This window comes from Dromiciops gliroides, chromosome 3 (genome assembly GCF_019393635.1).
Source record: "Dromiciops gliroides isolate mDroGli1 chromosome 3, mDroGli1.pri, whole genome shotgun sequence".
In the NCBI taxonomy this organism is placed as follows: Eukaryota; Metazoa; Chordata; class Mammalia; order Microbiotheria; family Microbiotheriidae; genus Dromiciops; species Dromiciops gliroides.
The window spans coordinates 296,835,895-296,863,884 of NC_057863.1; the positions used below are offsets into that span (position 1 = coordinate 296,835,895).

Sequence of the window (27,990 nt, forward strand, 5' to 3'; positions counted from 1 at the left end):
AAAGGAATATACATACTTCCCAGCCGTGTTTGACAGCTCCATAAAAATTGGCTATGTGTTAGATCATAAAAACCTAATAAAACAAATGCAGAAAAGCATAAATATTAAAATAATACTTTACTGACCATAATACAATAAAAATTATAACCAATAAAGTCTTTAAAGAAATGATTCAAACTTAAATGGAGATTAAATAATTCATTCTAAAGCATTGGTGGTTGAAAGTACAAATCATAGAAACAATGGGAAATTTCATCAAAGAAAAATAACAACAGTGAGGCAACATATCAAAAATTTTGGAATGCAGCCAAAATATGCCTCAGGGCAATTTATTCTTTTTTTTTTTTTTTTAGTGAGGCAATTGGGGTTAAGTGACTTGCCCAGGGTCACACAGCTAGTAAGTGTTAAGTGTCTGAGACTGGATTTGAACTCAGGTACTCCTTACTCCAGGGCCAGTGCTCTATCCACTGTGCCACCCAGCTGCCCCATCCTCAGGGCAATTTAAAAAATCATCAAACACTTTCATCAACAAAAGAAAGAAAAAAAACAGATCAATGAAAATAAAAGCATGCAACTTAATTTCAACTAGACATAAACTAGAAATTCTGAAAATTAAAGAGATTTATAAAATTCAAAGCAAAAATAAAACTAACTGAATTTATAAATAAAACTAGAAGTCTTAAAAAAGACTAATGAAATAAACTGTTAGCTAGTTTGGTTTTTTAAGAGAGAAAACAATCAAATTATCAATATAAAAAGCAAAAAAGTAACAACAAATATGTAATATGCATAATATATATATGTAATAATATAGAAAAGATAATGTAATAAATAATAAAATAATAAATATGTAATAGAGGACATTATTAGAAACTATTTTGCCCAACTATAAACCAATAAAATTTACAGCTTAAACAAAATGAATATTAAATAAAATACTCACATTAACAAGACAGTGTATCCAAATTTAAATAATCCAATCTCAGAAAAAATATATTAAACAAGCTATCAATAAACTCCCAAAGGAAAAAAAAAATCCAGGACCAGATGCATTTACAAATAAATACTATAAACAAAGAATACTTACTTCTCATATAACATAAACCATTTTCAAAAATGGAAAAAGATGCCAAAGTGAAAAGGAAGACTTGGTTATATTATATTGTAATTTATTATGTATTCATATAATTAGTGATTTAATTATTATTCTGATACATTAAAATAGATTTATTATTGCTTGATCTTAGTGTCATTCTGTTGATTTCCACTCCATCATAAGAGCCAAGTGGGGAAAGGTGCAACTGCACAGATTGGAGTACAAGAGGAAAAAGAGTAGGGAGAGTTCCAAGTAGGCTGGTTGTGCTGACTACAGAGGTCACAAGAGATATAAAATGCCAGATCCCTGGTCACAGCTGGCTGAAGTTTTTGGAGAGCAATCACCCTATTCAGAACTGTACCAGTTTTCTATCTGATCCACAACTTGTGTCCCAGTGACCTGATAGAGGATGCTAACAACCATTTGAATCCTCCCTGATGCAGGACATTTGATCTTTTAATACAAGATCTTTCTGCCTAAAATCAAGTTATTTAATTATGTGCTATGAACCCTCTTGACAGTCTATACCCAGTGTTTTCTTTGTTGCTGATCATAACATTTATATGATAAATGGTCTCTTCCTTTTTGGTTAAAAATACATTATAATTTTTTTATTCCATAAATTAATCCATTTATTGTTGGACTATGGGCTACAGATATTTGATGGGGAGAAGATTTTACTGGTCTTCCAATTCCTTCAGTCTTCTGATGGAGGTTTTGACTATGACTGCAGAGGTGGTATTGTACGTCCATGCACCACCAGCTACTGTTTTCATACAGGATCCACAATGCCAGATACCCACAGCCCGTCTCTTCATTTTGGTCTCGCCACAGAAGGAGCAGGTATACTTGGCATGCTGGCTAATTTCAATTTTCTTCACCATTTTTCTGAGGAATGCACCATAACATGTTCCATATTCACCAACAATTCTGACCTTCTTGGTATGTTTAGCCATGTTGCCAGTCATGGGCCCGGAGCTTGGAGAGGTCATTATAATATTTTTTAAAAGACTTTTCAGTGCTATAGAACTCTTTATCTCCTGCTGCAATGCAGTTCTTCCCACTTCTTCAATAACTCAACTTGTTAGGAAGTTTTTCCTGACATTAAGCCTAAATTTACCTCTTTGCAACTTCTATCCATTGCTCCAAGTTCTGCACTGTGGGTCCAAAAAGAACAAATATAAATCCCTTTTGCACACGACAATCCTTTAAATACCTCAACACTGCTATAATGACATTCCCCACCCCCTTGAAATTGATCTTCTCTTCATCCCTAGTTCCTTCAATAAATCCTCAGATGATGTGGACTCAAGACTCTTAACTATGCTGGTTGTCTTTGTACACACTCAAGCTTGTCAAGGTCCAACTTTAATAGTAGGACCCAAAGCTGAACACAGAGAAGTCTGACCAGGTCAGATACACCTTTTAAACTTTCATTTTATTCCTCCAAGTTATTAATCTCAATGCAGTGAACAATAGAATTGGCTTTTTTTGGCTGCCACAATACACTGCTATGAGCTTACACTCAATTCTCCCACAAGATGTTTTTCAGGCAAACTTCTAACTGCACCTTCTATATCAAGTTGATACTTTCAACCTAAGTTTAAGATCTTATATTTATCCTTACTAAATTGTCTTATATTTGATTCAATGCTCTTACCTGTCATGACAATTTTGAGACTGCCTCTGTCATCCAGCATGATAGCTATCTCTCAGCTTTGTTTGACTTGGAAATTTGGTGAGCATGCCATCTATACCATCAAAATGGTAAATGTCGAAGGTCCCTGGTCTTTGCCCTAAAGACCTTACAAACTGACACTGATCCATTAAGGTGTGAGTCTAGCCATTTAACCCATTCTCAATCCAGTTATAGTATTGTTTAGCCCACTTCTTTCCATCTGTCCCATAAGAATAGTATGAGATGCTTCATCAAATTCTCTGCTAAAATTGACATAAACCACAGTGTTTCACTGATATATCAGACTGGCAACCTTGTCAAAAAAGGAAATAAGGTTCATCTGGCATAATCTTTCCTTGAGAAAGTCATGCTAGCCTTTGTGATCATGGTTTTTTCTAGATGTCCATTACTCATATATTTAATTATCCTTTTTAGAACTTTTCCAGAAACCAAAGTCAAGCTGATTGGCCTTTAGTTTATGGATTCTATTAATTTCCTTTGTTTTGAAAATCAAGACCTTCCCTTTCTCCAGTCTTGTCTTACCTCTTCCACTCTCCACAATTAAAAAAAAACATCTCTGATGATGTCTAAGCAATCACATGTATACCTTTTTAGTGTCTTGGAATATTTTACCCAGCCAATGATGAATTCATTGAAGGTAATCAAGTATTTTCTTATAATCTTTTCACCTATCTTTCATTTCTCCCTTCCCAGGCTGAAGGCCATCTTCCTGATTTGTCAGAAGCAGGTCTAGAATAGCAATTCCCCATATTATGTAAATCTTTTAAAGACAGATGTTACCACTATGGTGAATAATTTTTTTTACATATAATTGGAGGAAAAATACAATATTGTTAAAAAATTTTTAAAAGAATTTATCAGTTGCTTTTTACCATAGAGAACTTCAGCAAAAGTCCAAGTAGCTGAAGTCCCTTATCACCACTAAAAAATGTCTCCATTTGAGGTTCATGGTCTGTTTCCCAAATTCTTTCTAAATGTACACAAAGCAACATTAGGAGTCAAATAGGTGTGATGGTTGAGGAAAAGGCCTGAAACACCAGAGACCAGACCTTGCAATAATTGTCTACAAGTGAATCCAGTGTCTTTTGTGGGACTTAACTGCAGACAGGAAGAACATATAAAAGGGGAAAGGGGAGAAAGAATGAGGGGAATGTGTTCTATTCGTCAATGATTAATAATGAAGGGAAAATAATTATTATAGCTTTTCAGGAAGAAGGGGACATACAGGAAAATGGGTGAGGAGGCAAAGTTATGGATGGAAAGAAATGAAAAAGGAAGAAAGAAAAGGGGGGAAAAATCTCATTTCAGTAGGAAGAGGGATTTCCACTGCAGAATGGTGGTGAATGCCCGTGGGGGAAAAGATATTTTATTATGGGAAATGGAGACCTCACAATGGCTCAGGAAAGGAGGAATTGGAGTTACCAGGGGCAACTAGCAACTGGCAAAATGGAAGGGAATGGACTCAAAGAGATATCATGGTACATGGTGAGGGGGAATGATCATGGGGAGGGCAAAGAGTAGTAAAGAACTACCCAATTAGGGAGGTTGGAAAATTTCTATCATGGGGCAATACTTCTATCCTCCCTGTCACCTACAGGGAGTCACAATAGCAAATGAAGTCCAAAGGACAAGACTAACAAGGCAGGATATGCCCTTGTTTATGCTCACTTCACCCCCTACTCATTTTCACCTCTATTACAGCCTCACGTCTAATTATCCTTTCCTCTTCCCCTTTCGAGATCCCTCTTTAAATGCTTTCTTCTTCCTTTAGAATATAAGCTCTTTATTCCTAGTGGCTAGCACAGTTCTTGGCACAAAGCAAGTATTTGTTAAATTTTTTATATCTATCTGTTATCTGCCATCTATCTAATCTTTCTTGTTGGAGACATCCATATTTGGGGTAGCTAAGTGGCACAGTGGATGGAGCAAGAAGACCTGAGTTAGAGAAAGAAATGGCAAACCATTCCAGTATCTTTGCCAAGAAAATCCCAAATGGGGTCACAAAGAGTCGGACAGGACTGGTAACAATTGAACAGTTATCTCCTATGAAATCTACTTGGTGTCCTGCCTATGACATCAGAAGAGAGAAACCAATCAAATGTACCTGAATGAGATTCTAACTTTTCCTATAAAAATCTTGGTCTTGCTCCATATTTCTGTGCTTCCCTGGTGCATAAGTCAACCCAAGGGTCCCATACTGAAGAACTATAGGAATGAATGAAAGCATCCCATAGCCTGAGTGTCAATACAGAGGATTGCCTCTCTCCTGGATCGTACATCTCCTTCCTCTTCCTGACAGGCCTAAAGATTGTTGCACCCAAAGTGTGGACCATGTGTCTCGTCCCTTCCAGAGGTCTGCCTGTGCCTTTGTTTTTCCAGGTGACAGTAATCCCAAGGTATTCTTGTCCTATTTTTCCTGGTTCACCTTGTTATATCCTCTCACTCAAATTAAATGTCTTTTTATTAAGTGAATTGGAATATATTTTAAAAAATTAACTATTGGCCAACTCATTTCATCTGTGAAAATCTCCAAGTCACAAAAATGTATCTACAAAAGCCTGGGAAAGTCTTGTTTAGGTTTTTTTTTTTGAGGGTTAAGTGACTTGCTCAGGGTCACACAGCTAGTAAGTGTCAATTGTCTGAGGCCAGATTTGAACTCAGGTCCTCCTGAGGACCAGTGCTTTTATACACTGTGCCACCTAGCTGCCCCGGGAAAGTCTTTTAGAATATCTTCTCCTGTAAACAATAAGGACTATGCTGATACGTTGAAACTGGTTATCATATCCATTTTCTCCCTTACTCCTACATTTTTAGGTTAAAGTCCTGTTGATCCTGTTTTAATCCATTATTGAATATTCTTTGGGGCTGGCAAACCAGACAACCAGTTTGGAATATATGTGTGTGTGTGTGTGTGTGTGTGTGTGTGTGTATACATATATATATACACACACACACACACACACATATATACAAACTATGTTTTCATCCATCTTAGATCTCTTCTTTGTGTCCATAAGGAAATAGAGGGAGCCTATAAATGATGCCATGTCTTAACCAGGTAAAGGACACAAAACCTAAAGACAGTGTGACATTTCCAGGGCAAGTTTGCAAAACTCCTTCCTTGAGGACCTTTACATATAGGCTATATTTCCACATATAGAATTTAACATAATCATACAACGTTAGAGTTGAAAGGTACCAGAGTGCAACCCTTTCATTATGCAGATCATTTAGGAGTACTATTTGTAGGCAAGGGGATAGATCAAATGACATTTCAAGGTCATATCCATCTCTGATTCAATGATTATAGCATGGCTAATTGGCCTCCATCACCCACTGAATACTAAAACATTTATTTGCCCTTATAAGCCACCAATTCACCTTTACAAACTATTAGCTTTCAGTTCTAAGAAGACAAGAGTAGTTCTTATACAGTAAGTGCTGTTCAAATTATTTTGCTAAGGTGACAATAATTATCTCTAATATTAGGAATAATTACACTTTTACATTAAACCATTTACTCTCATAGACTTAACAAAAAATGATCTTAAGAATCTGCCAAAAGCTTCCAGATCTATCACTGTTGTGGAAAATACTAACACTTTTAACTGTGTCTGAGAGCTAAAACTTCTGTTTGGACAAGGATGCCAGGGAATAATCAGTCTAGTATTCCCTTAACTAGATTTTTCTCACAAAGAAGAGCACAGGAGGGCACGATCATTTAGTTTTCTGAGATCTACAGATTAATTTACCCCAGAAGAATGTTCAAATTATCTGTTAAGTAATCACTATGACTCCAATTGAATTCTATCCTAGAACACCTGTTTGCTTTCCTTCTTGTTTGCTCTTCTATTAATCCTATAAGACTAACCTTGAACTTGGACTGTATCAAGATTCCATGGGGAGAGGATAGCAAGCTTGAAGCAATATATAGTTGGCAATGTAGGGCATATATGTTAAAGATGATGTGTCAGATCATTTTAAGTAGCCAACTGGCAGGGCCATCAATGGAACAAAGAACATTAAAATTATTTTACACCATATTTATTGTAAAAGAGTATGTCACATTAACCAATGTAAAGTCAGTAAGCAAAAGATATGGACAGTAGAAGTAAAATGGACTTGTGAATACAGAGATAAGGAAAGTACCAACAAGCTTAAAGCTTACACACAGATCATAGGTGGGATTTCACTTAAGGAAAGCCTTCCCAGAAAAACCCATTTTACACTGTGATTTGGAGATCACTTATTTAATGGAGAAGCAGCATAGCAGAGTGAATAGATTTGGACTTTGGAGTCAAGAAGACCTGGGGTTGAATCTTGCCACCGACACTGGATAGTTGCATGACCCTCAGCAAATGACAACTTCTCCAGGTCTCAGTTTCCTCATCTGCAAAGTAAGGGCATTGGACTTAATGATTTTACAGGTCCCTTCAAACTTAGTTACAAAATTCGGGGTCTATCCATGAAGTAGCATATCCTATTCTTACTAAACATGATCACAAAGCTTTAATTCCACTTTAAACTTATCTCTGTGAATCAGGATTCTTATAAAGCAAGAGACAAGTGGGAGACTAAACATGGCATGCCAGTATGGCTTTAAAAAAACTATACCAATAATAAAACTGTTAGTTGGCAAGAAACAGAGGTTTCACTAATTTGATATTTAGCAATTTTTGTGATACTAAAATGTTATGTACTGATTTTTTTAAAAATTATTTTTTATGTGTATATGTGTGGCAAACTCTAGTATTTATTTCCTTTCATATTGAATGGGGGGTATAGGTAGGTTTATTGAAAGCCAAGGATTATAGAGACTGAAAAAGTTTGGTAACTCCTATGATATCACATAATGTTTCTATTTATAAAGAAAAGAAAATACTCATGAGTCAGTAGTTGCTTGTCTCCTAGGTTGCTTTAAAAATCTGTAAAAGAATGCTCTATGGTCTCTTGCATTTTTTTTTTTTTGAAATCTCTCCCTATTTGTTCGTTCATTCATTTTTGTTTTGTTTTGTTTTTTTAGTGAGGCAATTGGGGTTAAGTGACTTGCCCAGGGTCACACAGCTAGTTAAGTATTAAGTGTTTGAGGCTGGATTTGAACTCAGGTACTCCTGACTCCAGCACCGGTGCTCTATCCATTGCGCCATCTAGCTGCCCCGTAATTCATTCATTTTTTTTTTTTGGTGGGGCAATGGGGGTTAAGTGACTTGCCCAAGGTCACACAGCTAGTAAGTGTCAAGTGTCTGAGGCTGGATTTGAACTCAGGTACTCCTGAATCCAAGGCCGGTGCTTTATCCACTGCGCCACCTAGCCACCCCAATTCATTGATTTTTAAAAGATGAACTTTTTTCTTTTTGGAGGGGCAAAGAGGATTAAAGGACTTGCCCAGGGTCACACAGCTAGTGTCAAGTGTCTGAGGCAGGATTTGAACTCAGGTCAACTCAGGCCCTTCTGACTCCAGGGCTAGTGCTTTATCCCACTGTGACACCTAGCTGCCCAGAAATCTCCCCGTATTTGAGGCATCTTAAAGTATATTTCCTTAAGAGCTGTGCAGCACCAGCATGGGTTTCTTCTGCATGCATCCAGTCACTCTTTTAAGACCATTTAGGTGCAATTAAAATAGTAGAAAATAACACTTGCAAAGCTACTTATTAAACAAAATAGAAAAACAGTGCAATTATAAATCCCTATGCTGCCAATCCCCATCATGAAGAAAACCACATTTCACAAGTTAAGGAGAGACAGGAGGAGGCTTTTAATAGAGATTCTAATTCTGAAGGGGAATTCTGGTCCTTTTATGAGGCTTTAGAAGTTAATGGCACTTATTATTACTTTGCATTTCACACTAAAGCTAATTATTTCTTTTCCTTAAAAAACTTTATCTTTAAAAGTTAATAAAATTTATTTTTATTAGCCATGACTAAGAGAATTTTGGAGCTCACAAGTGGAACAACAAAAAGAAAAGAAGGAAGAGATTAAAAGAGCAGGAATAGGGGGCAGCTAGGTGGCGCAGTAGATAAAGCACCGGCCCTGGATTCAGGAGTACCTGAGTTCAAATCCGACCTCAGACACTTGACACTTACTAGCTGTGTGACCCTGGGCAAGTCACTTAACCCCCATTGCCCCGCCAAAAAAAAAAAAAAGAGCAGGAATAGGAGGCAGGGAGTTAAAAAGCTGTATATAGGGGGCAGTTAGGTGGCAGAGTGGATAAAGCACCAGCCCTGGATTCAGGAGGACCTGAGTTCAAATTTGACCTCAGATACTTGACTTATTAGCTGTGTGACCCTGGGCAAGTCATTAACCCTCACTGCCTCAACAACAACAACAACAACAACAAAAGACAAAAACAAAACCAATAAAGAATTGTATATACATATGTTGGAAGCAAGTTGGCTAGACAGAGCAATGGGGCATAATGGAAGGGACACAGTGTATTCGAAGGCACGTAACCTGTGTTTGAATCTTGGTTCCATTATTTACATGTGTGACCTTAAGCAAGTTTATTTGACCTTTTGGGGCACTGATTTTATCCTATGAAAAAGGCTCTCCTGTAAATTAGCTGAATTAATGGTGAAAGGGGGCAAGGCATAGTATGTGCCAGATTCTCTAAGAGAAAGAGGTGGGTCAGATATTTCTTTGTGCCAGTCAGTAACTTGATTGCTTTTGGGGGCATACTATATGTATATGAGGCAAAGTATGGCATGATGGTAGTGAGGAGAGAACTTTGGAAAAGCCACAGGTTGGGGAGATGGAAAGAATGCATGAAGCCAATTGATTTGATGTAAGGGTTGTTTATAAACTGGATGTTAAAAAATTGGTTATCATGTACTTATAAAAATGAGCTCCTGGGGCAGCTGAATGGCACAGTGGATAGAGCACTGGTCCTGGATTCAGGAGGACCTGAATTCAAATTTGGCCTCAGACACTTGACACTTACTAGCTGTGTGACCCTGGGCAAGTCACTTAGCCCCCCCCCCCCCAAAAAAAAAAGAAAAAAAATGACTTCCTATTTATTCACTGAAAAAAACCACACCATTTACTGAATGCCTGTTATATGTAAAACACAGCACTAGATGCTTGTGGAAATCATAAAGGTAAGTAAGATATAGTCTATGCTCCCAAGATTGTTTCAAGATTGAAACACTTGTGACTTTAAATTTGCTGCCCTTTTCACATACTACACTGCTCAAGACAGTCTGTTTCTGATATGTACAGACACCTTTTTAAACTTGGTAACAGTTTAGACATTGGTCTTGGAATCATGGATTTCTTTGGTGCTGGTGAAGTGTTAGGAGGGAAAGAAGTTAGTTGGGACTCAAACTTATTGTGTAAAGCTCTTCCTCAACTCCAACCCCATCCCCATCTAGTTCTTTTAGTGAATTCTACAATTAAAAGAATGCCATGATGCCATCTGCTCTGGTAAATGGTAGGTACCCTTCAAAAAGAGTCCCTTATGAAACTCTGCTCAAGTTTGGCTCAAAACCAGATATACGGGTCTACTGCAAGAGTTGGAGTATAGCCTAAACTCAGGTGAGTCATGGTTTGGGCTGGTTGCAGTTGGGGGCTAGAACTATTATAGGAATGTTTCACACTACCCTGTGCTTTATCTAAAAAGGGTTACGTTGTCCAGAACTCCTGGGATAGGCTGGTTATGACACTGGTCAATTACCGTGCAAACATCATTATGCTGATGTTGTGACAAACTATTCTTGCTTATATATAATGCAAATATGGAGAGTAGTAAGGAAATTGAGGTATTGAATACAGACTTTTTAAAAAAATAGTTTGAATGTGAAAATAGATGGGGTAAGAGTCAAAGCAAGGCATTTACAAGATTGGACTCAATAAAGTTTATAAATAGATGAGAATCCAATAGCAAGTAAAATATGTTCAGTCATTTCAGTCAAATGTTCAACTCCTTGTGACCCCATTTGGGATTTCTTAGTGAAGATACTGAAGTAGTTTGCCATTTTATTTTTTTTGTTTGTTTTTTTTTGCGGGGCAATGAGGGTTAAGTGATTTGCCCAGGGTCCGTATGAGCCCGGATTTGAACTCAGGTCCTCCTGAATCTAGGGCCGGTGCTTTATCCAATGCGCCACCTAGCTGCCCCCCCATTTCATTTTACAGATAAGGAAACTGAGGCAAACAGGGTTAAGTGACTTGTCCAGGGTCACACAGCTATGATGATGATTTAAACTCAGGAAGATGGTGCTGTGTTCACTGCACCATTTAGCTGCCCTCAATGGCATTACTGAATTATCATTTGTATAGTCGTGCTACAGTAGCTATAGAAACTTCCAGCTGGAAGAACCTGCCTCTTCTTAAATCGATCTACCTGGGGTCCCCTGAAGCTTGGGACAGTGTGTCCTGGAGGGAGGGCCCCATTTTAAGAGGGAGTTTAGTCAAGAAATAGTCTAGAAACTTCCAGCTAATGGAACACTACTCTTCCTTGCATGGTACACTCAAGGGTGTGGAATACAAATCATGGAAAATAAGACTGTTCATCTTAAAAATATGTACCCTAAAAATGGGTATAATCCTTCTTGGCTCACCTTTCCTCTTTAAGCAACCCTCCTCACTTCCCCCACCCCTCCACACTTTGGACCAAAAGAAAAATAAAACTTAAATTTACCGTGCCACAAACTTATTTATTCAACTCTGGGTTACAAGGTCCCAGGGAATTCAACATTAACTCCTATGATGCTTGAAAATGAACTCTAATGAAAAGCCCAGAAAGAGTTCCTACTGGTTAATCAGTGCAATACTTACATTCCATGAGGGAACTATGTCTCAAAATTCCTTTCTTATACAGGAGGCTGTTGGAGAAAGAGCATGGCTAGGTCTTCCAATAGTGATATTTCATTAATGCAGTGGCTAATTTATGGCAATAACATGCATCTCAATTCGATGCAGTAATGGAATTTTAAGTTTTGGGCTAAAATCCCAATTGTATCATTACTTGTAAGAAACCAGTTTTGCCATTGTTTTGAGGTTTAGAATTGCATCTAGACACACCAACAGTAGTTTAATTTATTGTGCTGTAGTTTATTGAAATGGGATCATTCAATAAGCTGAAAGCACTTGATTCTAAACATCCTTGAAACAGAAAGAAAACTACTAATCATGAATGAGGAGAAAACATCTTAAGAGCTGTCTGCCTAGATTTCTATAAGTTTTTTCTAGCACATCACACTTGTCTGACGTTCAGAAATAAAACAATAAACATTATCTGAAATGAATATATGAAAATCAGTTAATTCTTGTTTTTTTTTTGACCTGGTCTATGATTTCATTGTTGTATAAGAAATGACTGCTGTCGAAATTCCCTCCATTAATGCAGAGTAGCAACTTGCTAAAATATGCAGTTTCAGAATTATCTCTACATGGAGAGGGTAAGTGAATTACCCACTCATGGTCACATCTAACATATGTCAGAGGCAGGACTTGAACCTAGTATTACCCTGAGGCCAGAGTCAAATTTCTTTGAACTACACGCCATGACGACTTTTAGTTTCTGTTTGCCAGCACCAAAGCTTCTAGAACAAACCTTTCTTATGACAGACATAAGATGAGTGCTTTATCTCACCCTCTGACATAAAAATTCAAGTTTCTTTCACATGTATGATTGTTCCAGGTAAAATGTGGAAAGAATGCTGAATAAGGGAATGACTCATTATCAGATCATTATGTGAAGATTGATGAAACATCAATTGTATTAGGAATGAAAGGGAAAGCAATTAATGGTATTTCCAAAATTCTTTCAAGAAGCTTATTCAGGAGCAAAACAGAATCAAAAGCTCAATGTCTAGCACAAAGCTTTGCATATAGAAGATACTCAATAAATGCATATTGCATTGAATGAGAATTTGAACACCAACTAACCCAGCAACAGATCATGTCATTAACAACTCCAACTACTTTCTGCAGCTACTAACCATTTATATATATATATATATATATATATATAAAATAAATATAATAGGCTTTCCCTTTAAACTCACTCTTGCACATTTAGTCCACAGGAAGAACTAAACTGTAAGCCTCTCTGAAAGGTCAATAAAATGTGAGGCACTCTGAGATACCAGCAGAGGTTGTCTGTGCATAAGGGTGTGAGAAATGGCCTGAGCTGCACACACACACACACAAATAATACAGATGAACAAATACAGAGATTGTTTGGGGTGAAGAAGAAAGCAGAATAAGCCACAGGGTTGAACAAAGTGCCAAGGCACTAATACCACTCTGCAGAGTGAATCAGAACTACCATTTTATTATCTTAATATGATCAGACAGATTTTTCCATGTGATTCAGGAACAGTTTGGCTACAATAGACATCACAGGCTGTTTAGTAACTGATGGATAACATTTTAACCTATGCTGTATTTTTTTCTCATTATGAATTTCAATAAACAAAACATGTTTTCCCATGGAAAATAAAAGCAGCAAATTAATTCAAAATATAAATTCACTGTTCAATTATAAAGATTACCAACTGGTAACAGTAACTTCTACAAACACTATAAAGGCAGGGATTATCTAAATGAGGCCATGATGTGTTTGTGTACATACTAGACACATGAAACATTTTATTTTAAACCAACAAACTCAGAAAATGAATACCAGTTTGTACTGCTATATGGTTAAAATATTGTAAAGAAGTTTTATTTCATGTACAATTCTCTTTCCTATCAACCTATCTGCATTCCCCAGATTGGCTATTATTTTTTTTTAGATTATGGGGAATCAATTATATTGATGAAAATCTGCAAAATATTAAATTTACATTTAATAACCTGTGTCAGAACCCAACTTTATCTTCTGTATATTTTACATTGATTTGGTTTTTCTTATTTGGTTCAAGCATTTCTTAGGTATGACCTACATGAAAAAAAATTGAAATTAACACACTCACATGCACAAATTAATTTAAAGCAACAGAAAGCATGTACATAAGCCTTAAGCAGCAATTATAACCTCAATAATTTTAATGTCAATTATGAAAAACGTGAGGGCCAGTTCAAATACCTGGGCAGCTCTTTTGCTTGTTTCATGAATCACAAAACATTTGCAAAGTTATCTGCAGACTTGACAGGCTTTAACACAAATCTGGTTTTAAATCAAAGTGCAGCATTCAGTACTAGCATAGTATCTGACTCATAACAGAATAACAATAATGTTGGGCTAACTTGGTCACATGGCCTAGCTAAAATCAATGTTATTGTGTAAGGCAAAAATCTATATTTTCATCTTAAAAAAAAAGAGGGCTCTTATTGTTATTGTAAAATCCAGTATGGTATGCCTTTTGAATAAAATCTGTATCTCTCTTTATATCACCTCTTCCAGGTACATAAATATACTCTCCAAATCAAAGTAGAGAAATACCAGCTGATTAAATCTGATAATTACAGAAAGCAAGAACCCCTAACAACTGATTGATCAGATGGTTCATGTGATAGATTTAACAGGGACTTTAAAAGGAAAAGGTGAGGTCTCAGAACTCCAACTTTAGCACTTTTTCCTATCTCTCAAAAGGAAAAGGTACCAAATAGTATTTAAGTCCATTCCATTTTAATCCTTGGTAGACATGTTTTCTGAAAAAATGCAGTCCGATATTTAGCTATGCACACACAATGTTGACAACATCTACAGAACAGTCACTGCTTAGTAATCAGGGCTACCTAATCCTTTTGTTATCCTGACTCCTAAAGTTTTTAAACTAGATAGTTCAAAAGTATGGAAGAATAATGCTATTTTATTTTAATTTAAATATTTCTAAATGATCATTAGTCTGAATGCTGGTGCCTTTAGTGTACTAGTTTTCAAGGACCAAAACCCACTACTATTCAACTTTGGGAATGTACAGATAATTATACTTCAAAATGAAAAGTTTTATAATAACAGCTGACATTTACATTAAAAAGGGTTATCATTATAATAAGCAAAACCAACAAAAGATTCCTTTCACATTCACAATCTTGTTTAGTTTATAAAACAGTGCATATCTAAAGGACAAATCTTCTACTTTTCACTGGATATAGATTTCTGGTGAAGCTGCCTTTAATGTGCCTAACACAGATAAACACCTGAGACAAGATGACCAGAACTAGATTTTGCTAAGAGAAAAAAGAGAGAAAGAAAGAAAAAAGAAAAAAAAGCAGAGCAAGATAAACTATTTTTAACTATTAAAAATTCTGCTGTTGAAATGAATGCAACTCTACGTTTTCAAATATCAACTGATTTGAAACAAAAAAGTATATTTGTGAGAAGATATGAATAGAAAAACATGTGACAGACCTTTGCTTACCAATTCAATAGGAATGGAACAGATGAGTCTTTTGTAGCAGCAGTTTGTATCTTTAGGGTGTATTCGCTTTTTTTGTTTTGTTTTTTGCTTTGTGGGGCAATGGGAGTTAAGTGACTTGCCCAGGGTCACACAGCTAGCAAGTGTCAAGGGTCTGAGGCTGGATTTGAACTCAGGTCCTCCTGAATCCAGAGCCAGTGCTCTATCCATGGCGCCACCTAGCTGCCCCCCAGGTGTATTCACTTTTAAGATGTATTGCTTTAAGGAACTGTTGCTGGCATATGCTCGTATCTTTGGGATTTGTATGTTCCTCTTATTAATAATTACTTGTATGTTCCTCTTTTAAGTTACTTGAACAGAATGTTAGAGGCCCTTTTGGCCCCAAGAATGGGAATTAATACATAAAGTATTATTTTAAATAGTAGTATATTAACCCAAGAGAGTTTATATAGCTCCAGAACTCAATGAACTCATTGAAATGAAAAGAAACAAAGTTAGAATGTGGTTCAAACATACTTAAATTTCATGTCTTTTTCCTATTAGAAACTTCAGACAAATGACACAAGTCAGCATTGCTTAAGACTTTTAGCTATTTGAACAAAGGTAACATGTCCCATTCATGATTTTTAAAGATGCCTTCAAGAACAGTGAATGAGGAGAGTATAAATCAGGTTTCCTGTGTGAGATGGTGTTCCTGAGAGTTATACCACTTTCATTCTAGGCATAAGTTCTAATATCTACCATATCTGAACACATTCTAAAGCATTCTGTGATTTCCACAGGAGATCACCTGATTAGGTGCTATTCCCTGAGCCACAAAAAGTAGTGAAAATGCCCACTATTCTTATTTTTCTCAATGTACAAAGCAAATACACAATTCTTTTGCTCTTCTTATCTTCTTTGTCCTAAAAAAAAAGAGACAATAATACTGGAGGAAAAAGTCCGATCACTTGGATCAAAGTTTTATGCTCTTCTCTTAATAACTTAAAAGAAACAATAATTGATTAAAAATTAAGCAATTTGGGGATTGCCAAAATGTGTTATAAAATTATATATCAGAACATTAAAGAATGAAATTATTATTCTACATTTTTGGAAGATGTAACAAGAGAAATAAATCCAAAATAATTTAGGCATAGAAGATGAGATTTTTTTAGTAATTAACCTTCCTGAGGTTGATTTTGTTCTCTGCAATATTGCTTAACTGAAGTGCTTAATAAAATTTCCACAGAATATATTACCCTCTCCATAGATGAATATTATTTTGAACCACAGTATCTGACAAAAATTTAACTATGCTTAATTATGCTTGATTAATCCAAATGTCACTGAAGGATTTATAGAACAGAGAAAATATTTTTTAATTTAAGTTCACTTTCATTTCACTGTTCTTTGATTTAGCATTTCAAACCTTCTAACATATAAGAAATAAATCAAATAAGACTATCCCCCAAAGTCAAAGCTGGGTTATTTTAACACTTTCATCTCAAAGAACCCTTCTGTCATTCAACAGTTTCAGGAAAAATAGAGATATTGCTAATAGCTTGAAGCCGGACTATTTGCAGTCATAAGTGTCAAGGCAGTTTTAGTAGTTTGCACAGGGTGATTGTTGTGTCAGACCAGGGGCCCTCTACCAGAATCCTTTCCAACTCTTAAGATTCTACACCATGTTTGACAGCATGTGGGAGGCAGAAGATGAAAAGGGGAGAGGAGAGAGAGAGAGATGGTTAAAGTGAATAATTTCTCCAATTTGCTTTCCTGTCCACAAAGAAGTGTGGGAAAGCAGGGAACCAATATTGAAAGAAACAAGGACACCAATGTTTTGTTGTCGAGTCATTTTTCATTTGTGTCTGACTCTTTGTGACCCCATTTGGGATTTTCTTGGCAAAGATACTTGAGTGGTTTGCCATTTCCTCCTCCAGCTCCATTTTACAGATAAGGAACCAAGGCAAATAAGAGGCAAATGAGGTTTAAGTGACTTGCCCAGGCTCTCACAGCTAGTGTCTGAAGCCAGATTTGAACATAGGAAGAGTACTCTTCCTGATTCTAAGCCCAGTCAGTGCTCTATCCAGTATACCACCAGCTGCCCACACCAATGCTAATTCCACCCATCAAAATATATAACAATAAAAAAGGAACTAAGAACTACAGGGAAGGGCTCTTGCAAGATAAATACACAGAAAAGAATCAAAATGCTCCATTTAGAGATTTTCAACAATAATTCCCTTGCTCAACTACTAGCATTTAAAAATGTAGTCCAAAATTGGTTATGCAGCAGCAACAGTAGAAATAATTAACAACCCCCTCACTTGGCTGTTATATCTACTACTAATCCATTGAGCTCACTTCTAAACAAGGACTAGAGACAAAGATAAGGCTGGATAGGGAGTATATTGGATTGATAAAAACAAAAAACTGCATTGCTTGCCACTTCCTCTTAAAGAAACTAGTTATACTGTGCAAAGAAAAGTATCTATCATAAAGGGACAATCTTCCGGTTATGAAGGTTCCTTTCTATTTGTCTAATTTTATTAAATGCATTAATTGGCTCACTACAGCTTACGGCACTATTTGACTAGAGGAAGTGCTAAATGGATGGCTATCAATCAGAGTTGAGAAGTTGGCCTATGCCATTCCCACTTTTGGGATTCCCATAACCCAAGAATTCAAACTCCTCAACTAAATATATTACTAATATCTTGTCACCACTGTTGGCTACAAATGGAAAAGACTGCCAGGATAGGTCCCATTAGCAACGCACAGGAAGTGACTTTATTGTAATGTGGCATTGTAGGGTGGACACCTATAAAAGAAAGACTGATGCTCTCTAGGTCTCCATTAGAAAACCTGTAGCAATAATTCATGCAATCCTAGAGGAACAAAAAAGCCTTGCAATCTATTCCAATATCCATTTGTGGGTAATAAAAGTTATTAGCCTGATGTGCTGCCCCTTTTTTAATAATAAATCTGTTAATTTTAGAATTTAGTAACATAGAGTTACTTAAGATTCACTGTCTTTTATAATGGAATTTCAAATAGAAACTGTAAGTTTATTAATTTATTAATGCATTTCCCTCCTACAAATATTAGCCTGTTTTCTTCACTAATATATAGACTACAAAATGCTGTCTGCTCTTCAAAATGCTTAAGTACATAATGATGTACCTATATAAAAGATACCAAAGTAAATGTAATTGTGATTTTTTTTACTATGTGAACTGTAATAAACCAAAAATTGCCACTGACAGTATCTTATGAAATCTGAAAGCTTTTGATACTGTTGTAACACCTAAGAGTCTGATACCCTTAGAAACATTATCCACAAAGATAATGCTGATAAAAATGCCTAGAGAAAGGTCTTATGACCCTGGCTGGAGGAATTCAAAACAAATGTAGTCCTGGGCAAATCAATTACTCCCTTTGGGAACTCTGGTTTTAAGTTGCAAAATGGGGTAAGTTACCATTCTTGCATATTTTAGATGTGAAAACTGAAAGAGATATTGTATGTGAAAGCACTTTGAATAATTTAAAGTGCTAATCCAAAGTAAGGTGGTAATAACACTGTTCCTCCTCTAGCTGAAAGGGCCCTAATAGAGTAATGCCCCTGAAACAATAATTCTACATTAACAAAAAAATACAAAGATGGAAATTCTTCAGCTGATTGTGGCAGCACAAAGGGCCCCCATCATCGAGAGATAATTCATCCAAATGTTGGTAGAGAACCATGAAGAGGACAGAAGGAAGCGGTAAGAGTACACAGAACTCACTCCTTCAATCCTGTCTCTGAATTGTAACCCTATGTCTTCCAAGTCTAAATAGCACTGCCTGGGTCCATCCAACTTATTTCAAGTATGGAAAAAAAAAAGGAACTGGACAGCTGAAGAACCTTAAAGGGGTATTTACCCAAAGAATGTCTGATAATTGGAAGGATTTAATATGAAAATCTGATCATTAGAGAACAGGCATGCCTGTAAAGTAAATGACCAGATAAAATCCTGGCATGAATATATTTACATGTGTCTTTCTAAGTTTCAAAGATAAACATAAATTACTTAGGTAGGGATCATCCATCTGCACAAGTAATCAAAAGTTGGCTGCAGAATACAAGACTATCTTTGGTCACTTACACTTATTGGCATCAATAGTATGACATAAATAAATGCAAAAACACTAGTGGAAAAACTCACCTAGTCTTACCAGGCTAGCAAAATTTTGGTGGTACATGGGATGTTCTGAATCAATTCTTGTGTATATTTTAATAGGAAAGCTAAACTCTTACCCCTCAAACAAGGAATATGGAAGGCAATTTTATTACTTGGTGCCACATAAATATGAACAAACCTACACAGAAAATGACCAAAAGGTACCCAAACAAGTTTTTAAAAATAAAAAAATTTTAACTTTTGAAAAGGAATTATGTAAAAGACTTGTTTAAGGTCTTTGCTAAACAAGGCCTTTGTCTCTCTAAACATGTTCTGTCCCCACAATATATGCCCTGCCCCCCCCCCCCAGGGCAATGAGGGTTAAGTGACCTGCCCAGGGTCATACAGCTAGTAAGTGTCAAGTGTCTGAGGCCAAATTTGAATTCAGGTCTTCCTGTGCCACCTAGCTGCCCCGACCCACAATATACTTTTAAAAATTAAGAGTACCTTTAACGTCACAACTGACAAAATGAGGCAGAACTACCTGCTGGACAGGTAATCTAGCAAAGGAAATTAATATGCATATTACTAAGAAAAACGAAGGTCTTGTAGGCAAAGTCTAGTGAAGATACTATACTTAATGTCCCATGCTTGTAACACATTGAGGATTTTTAAAAGTTCAAGAAGCATCTCTGGTTTGTACCTCAATCTACTTTTATACAGCATCTTATCCCTAAAATCATGATGCCAGTTGAAATCTAGCACTGATGGCACGTATTAGTTGTCACTTTCCTGGAGTTAAGTGTTATTCTTCCTTTACAAACCATTCTAAGTCTTATAAATTTTTATGTCATCAATAATCATTCCATGTAAGAAGATGAAAGAACAAAGTGCAATATAGCAAATTCTACAGAGGAAATATAAGCTCAGGAAGCACAAAGACATAAAAGAAAATAAGATTCCATGGGAAGAAATAGAACACAAAGAAATAATTAACCAACAGGCACACGTCCTCATGAAGTGTAGGCTCTTGGGGAAACACACTAAACCTTTGTACAGTAGTAAAAACAATTCCACTGACACTGTCCTTTGTAAAAAGGACAGAGAGAAAATGAAATTAGGATGTACATTTAGAAGAGTTCTTAAAAACAAAAATATAACTATATTAATAAGACATAATCCTAAAAAAAAAAAGGAACCAAATGACTAGAGAGAGATAGGAAGGTCTGGGAGAGGTAGGAGATTAGTTTAGAAGGAAATTAGTTCCACCATCTCCAACTAGTTCCTAATGAACACATAGTGGATTATGCAACAATAAGCACTGCATCATTCTTGCTCTTAATCTTCACCCAAAACCAAATATAAAATAAGGAATGGAGCCTAAAATATCACCTTAGCCTTTCTGAGGTAGGCCAGGGCCACAGTTGCCCAAACTATGCTAAAGAATGTATAGGATCTTAAGTCCAGCCGTGGATCCCAAGTAATTTCCATTTCAAAAACTGTCAAAGTAAAAAATTCACATAATATGGTTCCTCTTGTCTCCACTCTCTTCCATATGCCCCCAACTAAAAAACAAAAACGAAAAAGAAGAAAAAAAAAGAAAAAGGAAATAAAGGGTATCACTATATTCTAAATGGCGATATATAGTGAAGGTTAGGATTTCCAAGACTGAATCTCAGGGTACCAACTTCTCAAAAATTTCCAGAAAGAATCACACTATTTGGTAACTGTTAAGTGCCTCAAAGGAGCCTTCCACCTTCCTTAGAAGAATCTCAGTGCATACAGCATTAGTTTAGTTAGGTTTTTACATAGGATTAAAAAACCCACTTCCCCAGCAGACTAAATTTCCTTTCACAAAGCTGACTATGGGCATTATTTCATTAATGGTCTCTGAATCCACCAAAAGGCTCAGTGAAAGTCCCAGGACAACTTTTGGAATACTTTTAATCAACAGAATGGCAGTGTACAAATTAAATAGAAAATCAACTGCATGTAAGGGTGAGATTTCCTTCTAACATGAAAGTCCTAGCACCTGACAAGGTGACAGAAAACATAGGGAAGGAAGGAGGTATCTGAGCCACTTGGGGAGTAGATAGTTGGGGAATGAGAGAGGGAAGGTCAAGGCTTTGGGAAAGGAATCCCCCACTGATGAGGCCCCAGAAGATGACTTCACTCCTTAGTACCTCTGGGTCCTAGTCAGTGGTTTGAGAAGAGCGTGGAATCCAGCTGCAAACACAAAACACCACAGCACTCTGGGCACAGGACAGAAGTGGAAGCTCCTGTGGGCAGGGAGTATAGGCAGTGGACTCTATAGTAATGAGAGTGGAGGGCAGAAAGATAGGGGAGCTATATAAGGCATCATACTCCCCTGTGCCAGGCTCTCATCAACCTTCTCACCCCCAGAACAGCTAACCACACCAAGGTGTTGTGAAAAGCACTCAGGTTATTGTTTTAGTGGAAGAGCTGGAGTAGCTACAGGACAGGGTCCATGGAAAAGCTCCAGCTGGTTCAGTGAAAATATAGGTTCAAGCCCTGGAACAGCTAGGGTGCCACCCCCCCAAGATGTGGTGGTAAGGAGCGCTCTCTGGCCAACTTGCAGAAGACACAATCTTCACAGAACAGGACAAATGCAGTCATTTTGTTAGAAAGTTCGATTTGTCTTGATCTTGTCACTGCAAAGAAAGGAAAAATGATTCTAGGTGAGGCAGAGTATATAAGTTTATATATTTAAAAAGGTTGTGTTGACAATAATCTTTACTTTAACAGGGACTTTAAAACAGTTTACTCAACAGCTGCTTCTTACTTTCACAGTTATGATCTATTGTTATTAGAAAAGAAGAATTACAAGTTATTTATTTGTTTTTACTCCTTACCTCTTAATAACAAAACCGAAGGTCAAACTTGTTCCCATTCTTATTTCTAAAACTTACATGACATATGAAAATTTAATGAATATACAAAATATTAGGTGACTATTGAAATCTACCATTTATAATACTTATATAATTATTTGCAATTAAAATTTAAAATAAATTATGAAGCTTAAATTAATATATTCTTTTAAAATATTCATCTGCTAAACTGAAAAATTATATCAGTATTAGAAATGGTTAATTTTAGCAATAGTAGTTGTATGCTATAACTTTAGAGGTTATAAAAAAAAACCTAAAGTTTTTTGAACTTTGTCATTTAAAACATTTTCAGTTATAGTAAATTTTCTTAATGAAAAATGAAATTTAAATTTGATTAATTAGATTACTTTTGCATGAATAAAATTATCTAGATACCCCAGTAACTGTTTCACTATTTGGTCACATCACATTTTTGTATTTTGATATTTTGTTTAATTGCCAGTTGGAAATAAATTAAATTGACTAAGATGGATCTGAGAGGGAAAAATCCAAATCTGACCATTTGGACTTCAATGATGGCATAGTACACTTTAACATATGAATCTATTTGAGGAGTTGAATTTCCTTCTTGGAAATTCAAACATTTCAATACCATAGAGAAATATACTAAACATATTTGGGTCCAAATTCTTTACTATTTCTGGCAAATATATAAAGCCTAAGGGTAGCCAGAAAAGAAAAGCAATTTTGAGAACTCAAGATTTGTAAATATGTTATAGTCCTTCTTTATTACACTCATTTATTATCAAGTAGTTCACCTTCATTATTTTGTGGGGCTAATTCCTGTATAGTAATTAGGAACAAGTTGAAATCACATAGCTTAAATTTTCTTTTCATCTTAGATTTTATAGTAATCCCCCCCTACAAAATCAGTTTTCTCTCCTTCCCAACTTCCCCAACACACACACACACACACACACACACACTCACTCACTCACTCTATAAAAGAAGAAAAAGAAAGCCCTTGCAGCAAATACACAGTCAAGGGGAAAAAAAAACTCCTCATTGGCTAGACCCCCAAATAGGTTTCATTTCTATATCTATTACCTCTTCCAAGAAGGTAGGAAACAAATTTTAACTATCCTCTGAGGATTTGTTGTTGTTGTTCTTAATTCAGGAAACACTCAATTAAAAAATCTACTATATTAATAAAAATAGAAAGTGAATAGTTAAAATTTATATGTAAATTTAATGTAATATGAAGATTGTCACATGACAGTGGCTCTCAAATAACTTCAATCTATAGAGATAGGAGCTAGATCTGTGATTTCATCTGTATAAGGATCTTACAGATAGGAAAACTCCTTTTCTCAATGCAGGACAACACCTTCTTTCTTTCATTCTTTTTTTTTTTTAGCACCTTCTTTCTAACAGAGAGTCTTAAGTGTTACCTTCAGCAAGGAAAAGAGAGTGACTTGCTCAGGGTTAGACAGTATACGTCAGAAATGGGACTTGAACTAAGGTCTTCCTGACTCTGAAACTAACTAGACATTGTGCTGTGCTGCCTCTCAACGTCAATCTTTGTGTAAAAACTTGACAGTTTAGAGAGATTTTCATTTGTACACCTTAAAAGCAAATGCCTCCTTTTTGGTCACACAATTGTTACATTTTCCCATCTGTGGGGGGAAAAACTATATTCCAAGCTTCTTTTTCCCTCTAAGGATATTCTTGTCTTATTTCAATAGCCTAGCTGCAAAGATCTGGCTGATGATAGACCCCGATTAGACTAAGACGGGCAGATTTCATATGTAATACGCAGAATTTGTGGAGAGCTAGAGCCAGAGAGACTTACAGTTTGGCCTTGTATTTTGAAGCATCCCTGGGTTCACTACTAGGATTGCTCCAGTCATCAGCTTCAGGGGTAGTCTTGTAATGCCTCCATGCTGACTTATTAAACACTGGAAGCCTTTCAAATGATTCACTTGAAAGAGCCTAGAGGGATAAAAGGAGTTCTGTGAAATAGCCATAATTTATATGACAAAATATCAAATCTGAAATATGGCTAATAGATTAACATCATGTAATTATATATTTATATTTTTCATTATATAATTCCTTATAGTCAGAACGGCCACATAAAAATACCTTTCAGTGAAATATTAGTAAGTAGTCTTTTTCCCTCCTACCCATCCAAAAAGAAATCACACTCAGCAACAGTTATGGTTTCAAAAAAATGGGAGAAAACTATATGCAAAGGAACCTTTAGGCAACTGTTTTCAATTAATTTTGTCTAAGAAGCCTATTGAACAACATGATATAAGCCAAGAGACAAACTGTTCATTCAACTGATGGATGCTTAGCCAAACTGCAATCATACTGTTTAAGGAAGAAACAAATTTATGTATACCAGTCATGCAAACAAAGATCTATCAAGAATTAACTATATGGTGATTATAAGAATTAGGCCTTTACATCTTCAGCCATGTATAAATATATATGTATAGAAATAATGTATAATGGATATATATGTATTTATATACACATACATAGATATACATAAGTATATCAAATAGCTTAAGAAAAACAGTGGCTCTCTAAAGAAATGTTATTTAAACACTAATTTTTGAAAAAGCATTTTTTTGGGGGGGCCGAGAAGTGAGGGTTAAGTGACTTGCCCAGGGTCACACAGCTAGTAAGTGTCAAGTGTCTGAGGCTGGATGTGAACTCAAGTCCTCCTGAATCCAGGGCCAGTGCTTTATCCACTGCGCCACATAGCTGCCTGAAAAGTATTTTTAAAAGCAAGGTATAACAATAATGTAAATATTTATTTTATCTCTAAGAGCTTCAAGTCCAGGTGTATATCAATTAGTAAACATTTATTAAGCACTTAGTATATGTTATATGCTGAGTACGGAAAGAAAAAGCAAAAATAGTCCCTTTCCTCAAGTAGCTTACATTCTAATGAGAGACAATGAATACATAAAGGTATATATAAGATACATTATACAGAGTAGGTACCACAGCAGAAAGGCAGGGGCAGTTAGGGGACCCTGGAAAGGCCTCCAGAGATGTACATTTTTTTTTTATTTTTTGGGTTTTTTTTTTTTTGTTTGTTTGTTTGTTTTTTTTTTAGTGAGGCAATTGGGGTTAAGTGACTTGCCCAGGGTCACACAGCTAGTAAGCGTTAAGTGTCTGAGGCCGGATTTGAACTCAGGTACTCCTGACTCCAGGGCTGGTGCTCTATCTACTGCGCCATCTAGCGGCCCCGATGTACATTTTAAAAATGCATTTCAGATTAAAATTAAGCATCATTAAAAAACAACACTAAAGCACATTAAATACTTGAAATAGCCATTTGCCACAAAATTTTCCTTATGTGTTCAATTTTATATATGAAGAGCCAGTTGTAAAGAGCTTTAAATGCAAAACATGTTTATTTGATCCTGAAGTAAGAGGGAGCCACTGAAGTTAATTTAATTGGGGCTAGGGTGGGTGGGAGTAGAATGACAGGGTCTGACATGTACTGTGGGAAAATCACTCTGGCAACTGTGCTGTATGGCAGATAGTTTGGGGGAGGGGGTGTAACTTGAGACAGGAAGATCATATATCATAGGTCAAAACAAAAAGGATTTTCACATAAAATGGAAATATACTTGGGTAAAAATAAGGCCTCTTGCCATGTTACTCTTGGTAACCAAGGAAGACATAAACATTTATTAAGCATGTTCTATGTACCAGGCTAACTACTTTTATAAATACTTCATTTGATCCTTACAACAACACTGTGAGGTAGGTGCTATTATTATCCTCATTTTACAATGCAGGAAAGTAAGGCAGAAGGCAGTTAAGTGACTTGCCCAGTGTTCTACCTACTACACCACCTGGCTATCTATGTCGTAACTTTCATAGCTTAGAATAAATGACAATGTATAAACATTAATATTAAAACATTTTTTTAAAAAGCATTTAAATGAAATACCTTCAAATAAATTACAGCATCAGTACCCACTCCTTCCATTGAATAGAGTTTTAGGTCTCCTTGAAAGTATCTGGCATAAAGACGGGAAATGGGCAATCCATAGCCAAATCCAGCCTAGGAAAAGAAAGCCCAGCACAACAAGAGAAAGGAACAGGAATGATCACAAAGAAAAGATGTACATTTTAAAAATGCATTTCAGATTAAAATTAAACATCACTCCAATAAAAACATATAAAACATTAGATACTAGAAATATTCATTTGCCACAAACTTTCCCTTATGTTCAACTTTTATAATGTTATTTTAGAAACATCTATAGTATGAAAGTCACAAATGGTCCCCGGTATTGGCTACTCCTTTCTGATTATCCAACAAGGGTTTGAAGTGCTAACAAAACAAAATCATATTTTTTAAGGCTTTATCGGCAGATTTCCTTGTCATTTTAAGCTTTGGAAGCTACAATTAAATGAACAGTTAAAGATTTCCCATCCACTAATAACAAGGCCTCAGTGATGAATAGGGAAAAGTTCCCAGAACAGTTACTTCTTGAGGTTCTGAGAATGCTCCAAAATCCTAATTTCTTTGTTCTGGGGCTCTCACAAAAGTTTATTTTCTAGAATTTATATTCATAGCTATTGCTTCACTTAAGAGACATAGATAAGGAAATTCCATTTATCTCAAAAAGTTCTCCTAGACTATAAGATGACTGCCAACAACTGATAGTCAATAAACATTTATTAAGTACCTACTATATACCAGGCTCAGGTTAAAATAATTCTTAACAGAAAGTTTCTGGACTCAAGGTGCAGAATAAGACATATTTCAAGAGAAGACCAATGTAAGAATTAATTTTGTTTGACTATGCCCATGTTACCAAGGTTGTCTTTTTCAACTGGAAAAGAGGCAAGGGCAAAGATAGGATTGCCCCCTCCACTCCCCAAAAAAAGGAAAGAAAGAAAAAGAAAAGAGGGTCACTGAGGTATTTTTTAAAAATGCATATATACAGGAAGAGAAGGAAAGCCAGAAAGAATCAGAAAAGTAGGACATCTTTGAAAGCTGCATGTTGAATAGAACTTCTCTGCAACTTAAAGCCCTGGAGCACCAAGAAGTTGAAAAGTTTGTTGAGTGAGGCTCATATATGCTAGAAACAGGGTTTAAAGCCTAGCTTTGGGGCTGATTCTGCCTTTATCATATCAATCTTTTGACAAAATTGTTTAAAAACAAACATACAGCAAGGGAATAAACAGAACTTTCCTTATTATAGGAAACAGTATCTATCAAAAACTAAGAGCTTAGAATAATCTTTAATGGGGAAGCTCTAGAAGTCTTTCTAATAAGATGAGGAGTAAATCAAGGCCCTTTACTGTCACCATGACATAATGCTAGAAATGCTAACTATTGCACAAACATACAAAAAACTCAGAGAATAAACATAGGCAAAACTCAAACAAAACTGATTGTTTTGGGCAGATGATATAATGGTTTACTCAGAGAACAATAAGTAAAAGAAATAAAACAAACACACAAATCATTGGCATTTCTGTACATTACCAACAAAACCCAGCAGAATGAGACAAAAAGAAATTCCATTCAAAGTTACCATAGAATATCATTTAATATATCTTCACATTTACTAAGACACATACAGAAATTATATGAATAGAACTAAAAGTGATCTTTACAGAAACAAACTTAAAAATCAGAAAGGAATTAATTATTTATGTTTCGGCCATAGTAATATACTAGAAATGAAAAAAAACTCTACATTAATTTCCAGATTCAATGTCACACCAACCCACACCAAAGTGCTATTTTACAGAATTAGATAAAATGACCTCCAGATTCCTCTCAAGAGAAATAAAGAAATAAGGTGGGATATAAGGTGGTCTAGCAGTACTAAATCTCAAACTATATTGCAAA

General features: G+C 35.9%; 2 protein-coding genes across 6 annotated transcripts in view; both read right to left on the bottom strand.

The window, feature by feature from the left end:
- Window positions 1-1,248: 1,248 nt before the first annotated feature.
- Window positions 1,249-2,455, bottom strand: LOC122750862 (60S ribosomal protein L37a-like). Its single transcript, XM_043997706.1, has one exon. The coding sequence runs from the start codon at window positions 2,086-2,088 to the stop codon at window positions 1,774-1,776; it is 315 nt and encodes a 104-aa protein (XP_043853641.1). The 5' UTR covers window positions 2,089-2,455; the 3' UTR covers window positions 1,249-1,773.
- An 18,710-nt stretch (window positions 2,456-21,165) lies between these two features.
- Window positions 21,166-27,990, bottom strand: part of PDK3 (pyruvate dehydrogenase kinase 3) — a 134,798-nt gene continuing 127,973 nt past the window's right edge. For all 5 annotated transcript variants that reach the window (XM_043992822.1, XM_043992824.1, XM_043992823.1 and 2 more), the window contains 3 exons: window positions 26,071-26,184; window positions 23,944-24,083; window positions 21,166-21,911 (listed from right to left, as the gene is read on the bottom strand). In XM_043992822.1, coding sequence (XP_043848757.1) covers window positions 21,881-21,911; window positions 23,944-24,083; window positions 26,071-26,184 — 285 coding nt within the window. In that variant the 3' untranslated portion in view covers window positions 21,166-21,880. The remainder of the gene's footprint in view (window positions 21,912-23,943; window positions 24,084-26,070; window positions 26,185-27,990) is intronic.

Excerpts from the sequence above, each read along its gene's own strand:
- LOC122750862 (XM_043997706.1), bottom strand. The coding sequence starts at position 2,088 with ATGACCTCTCCAAGCTCCGGGCCCATGACTGGCAACATGGCTAAACAT.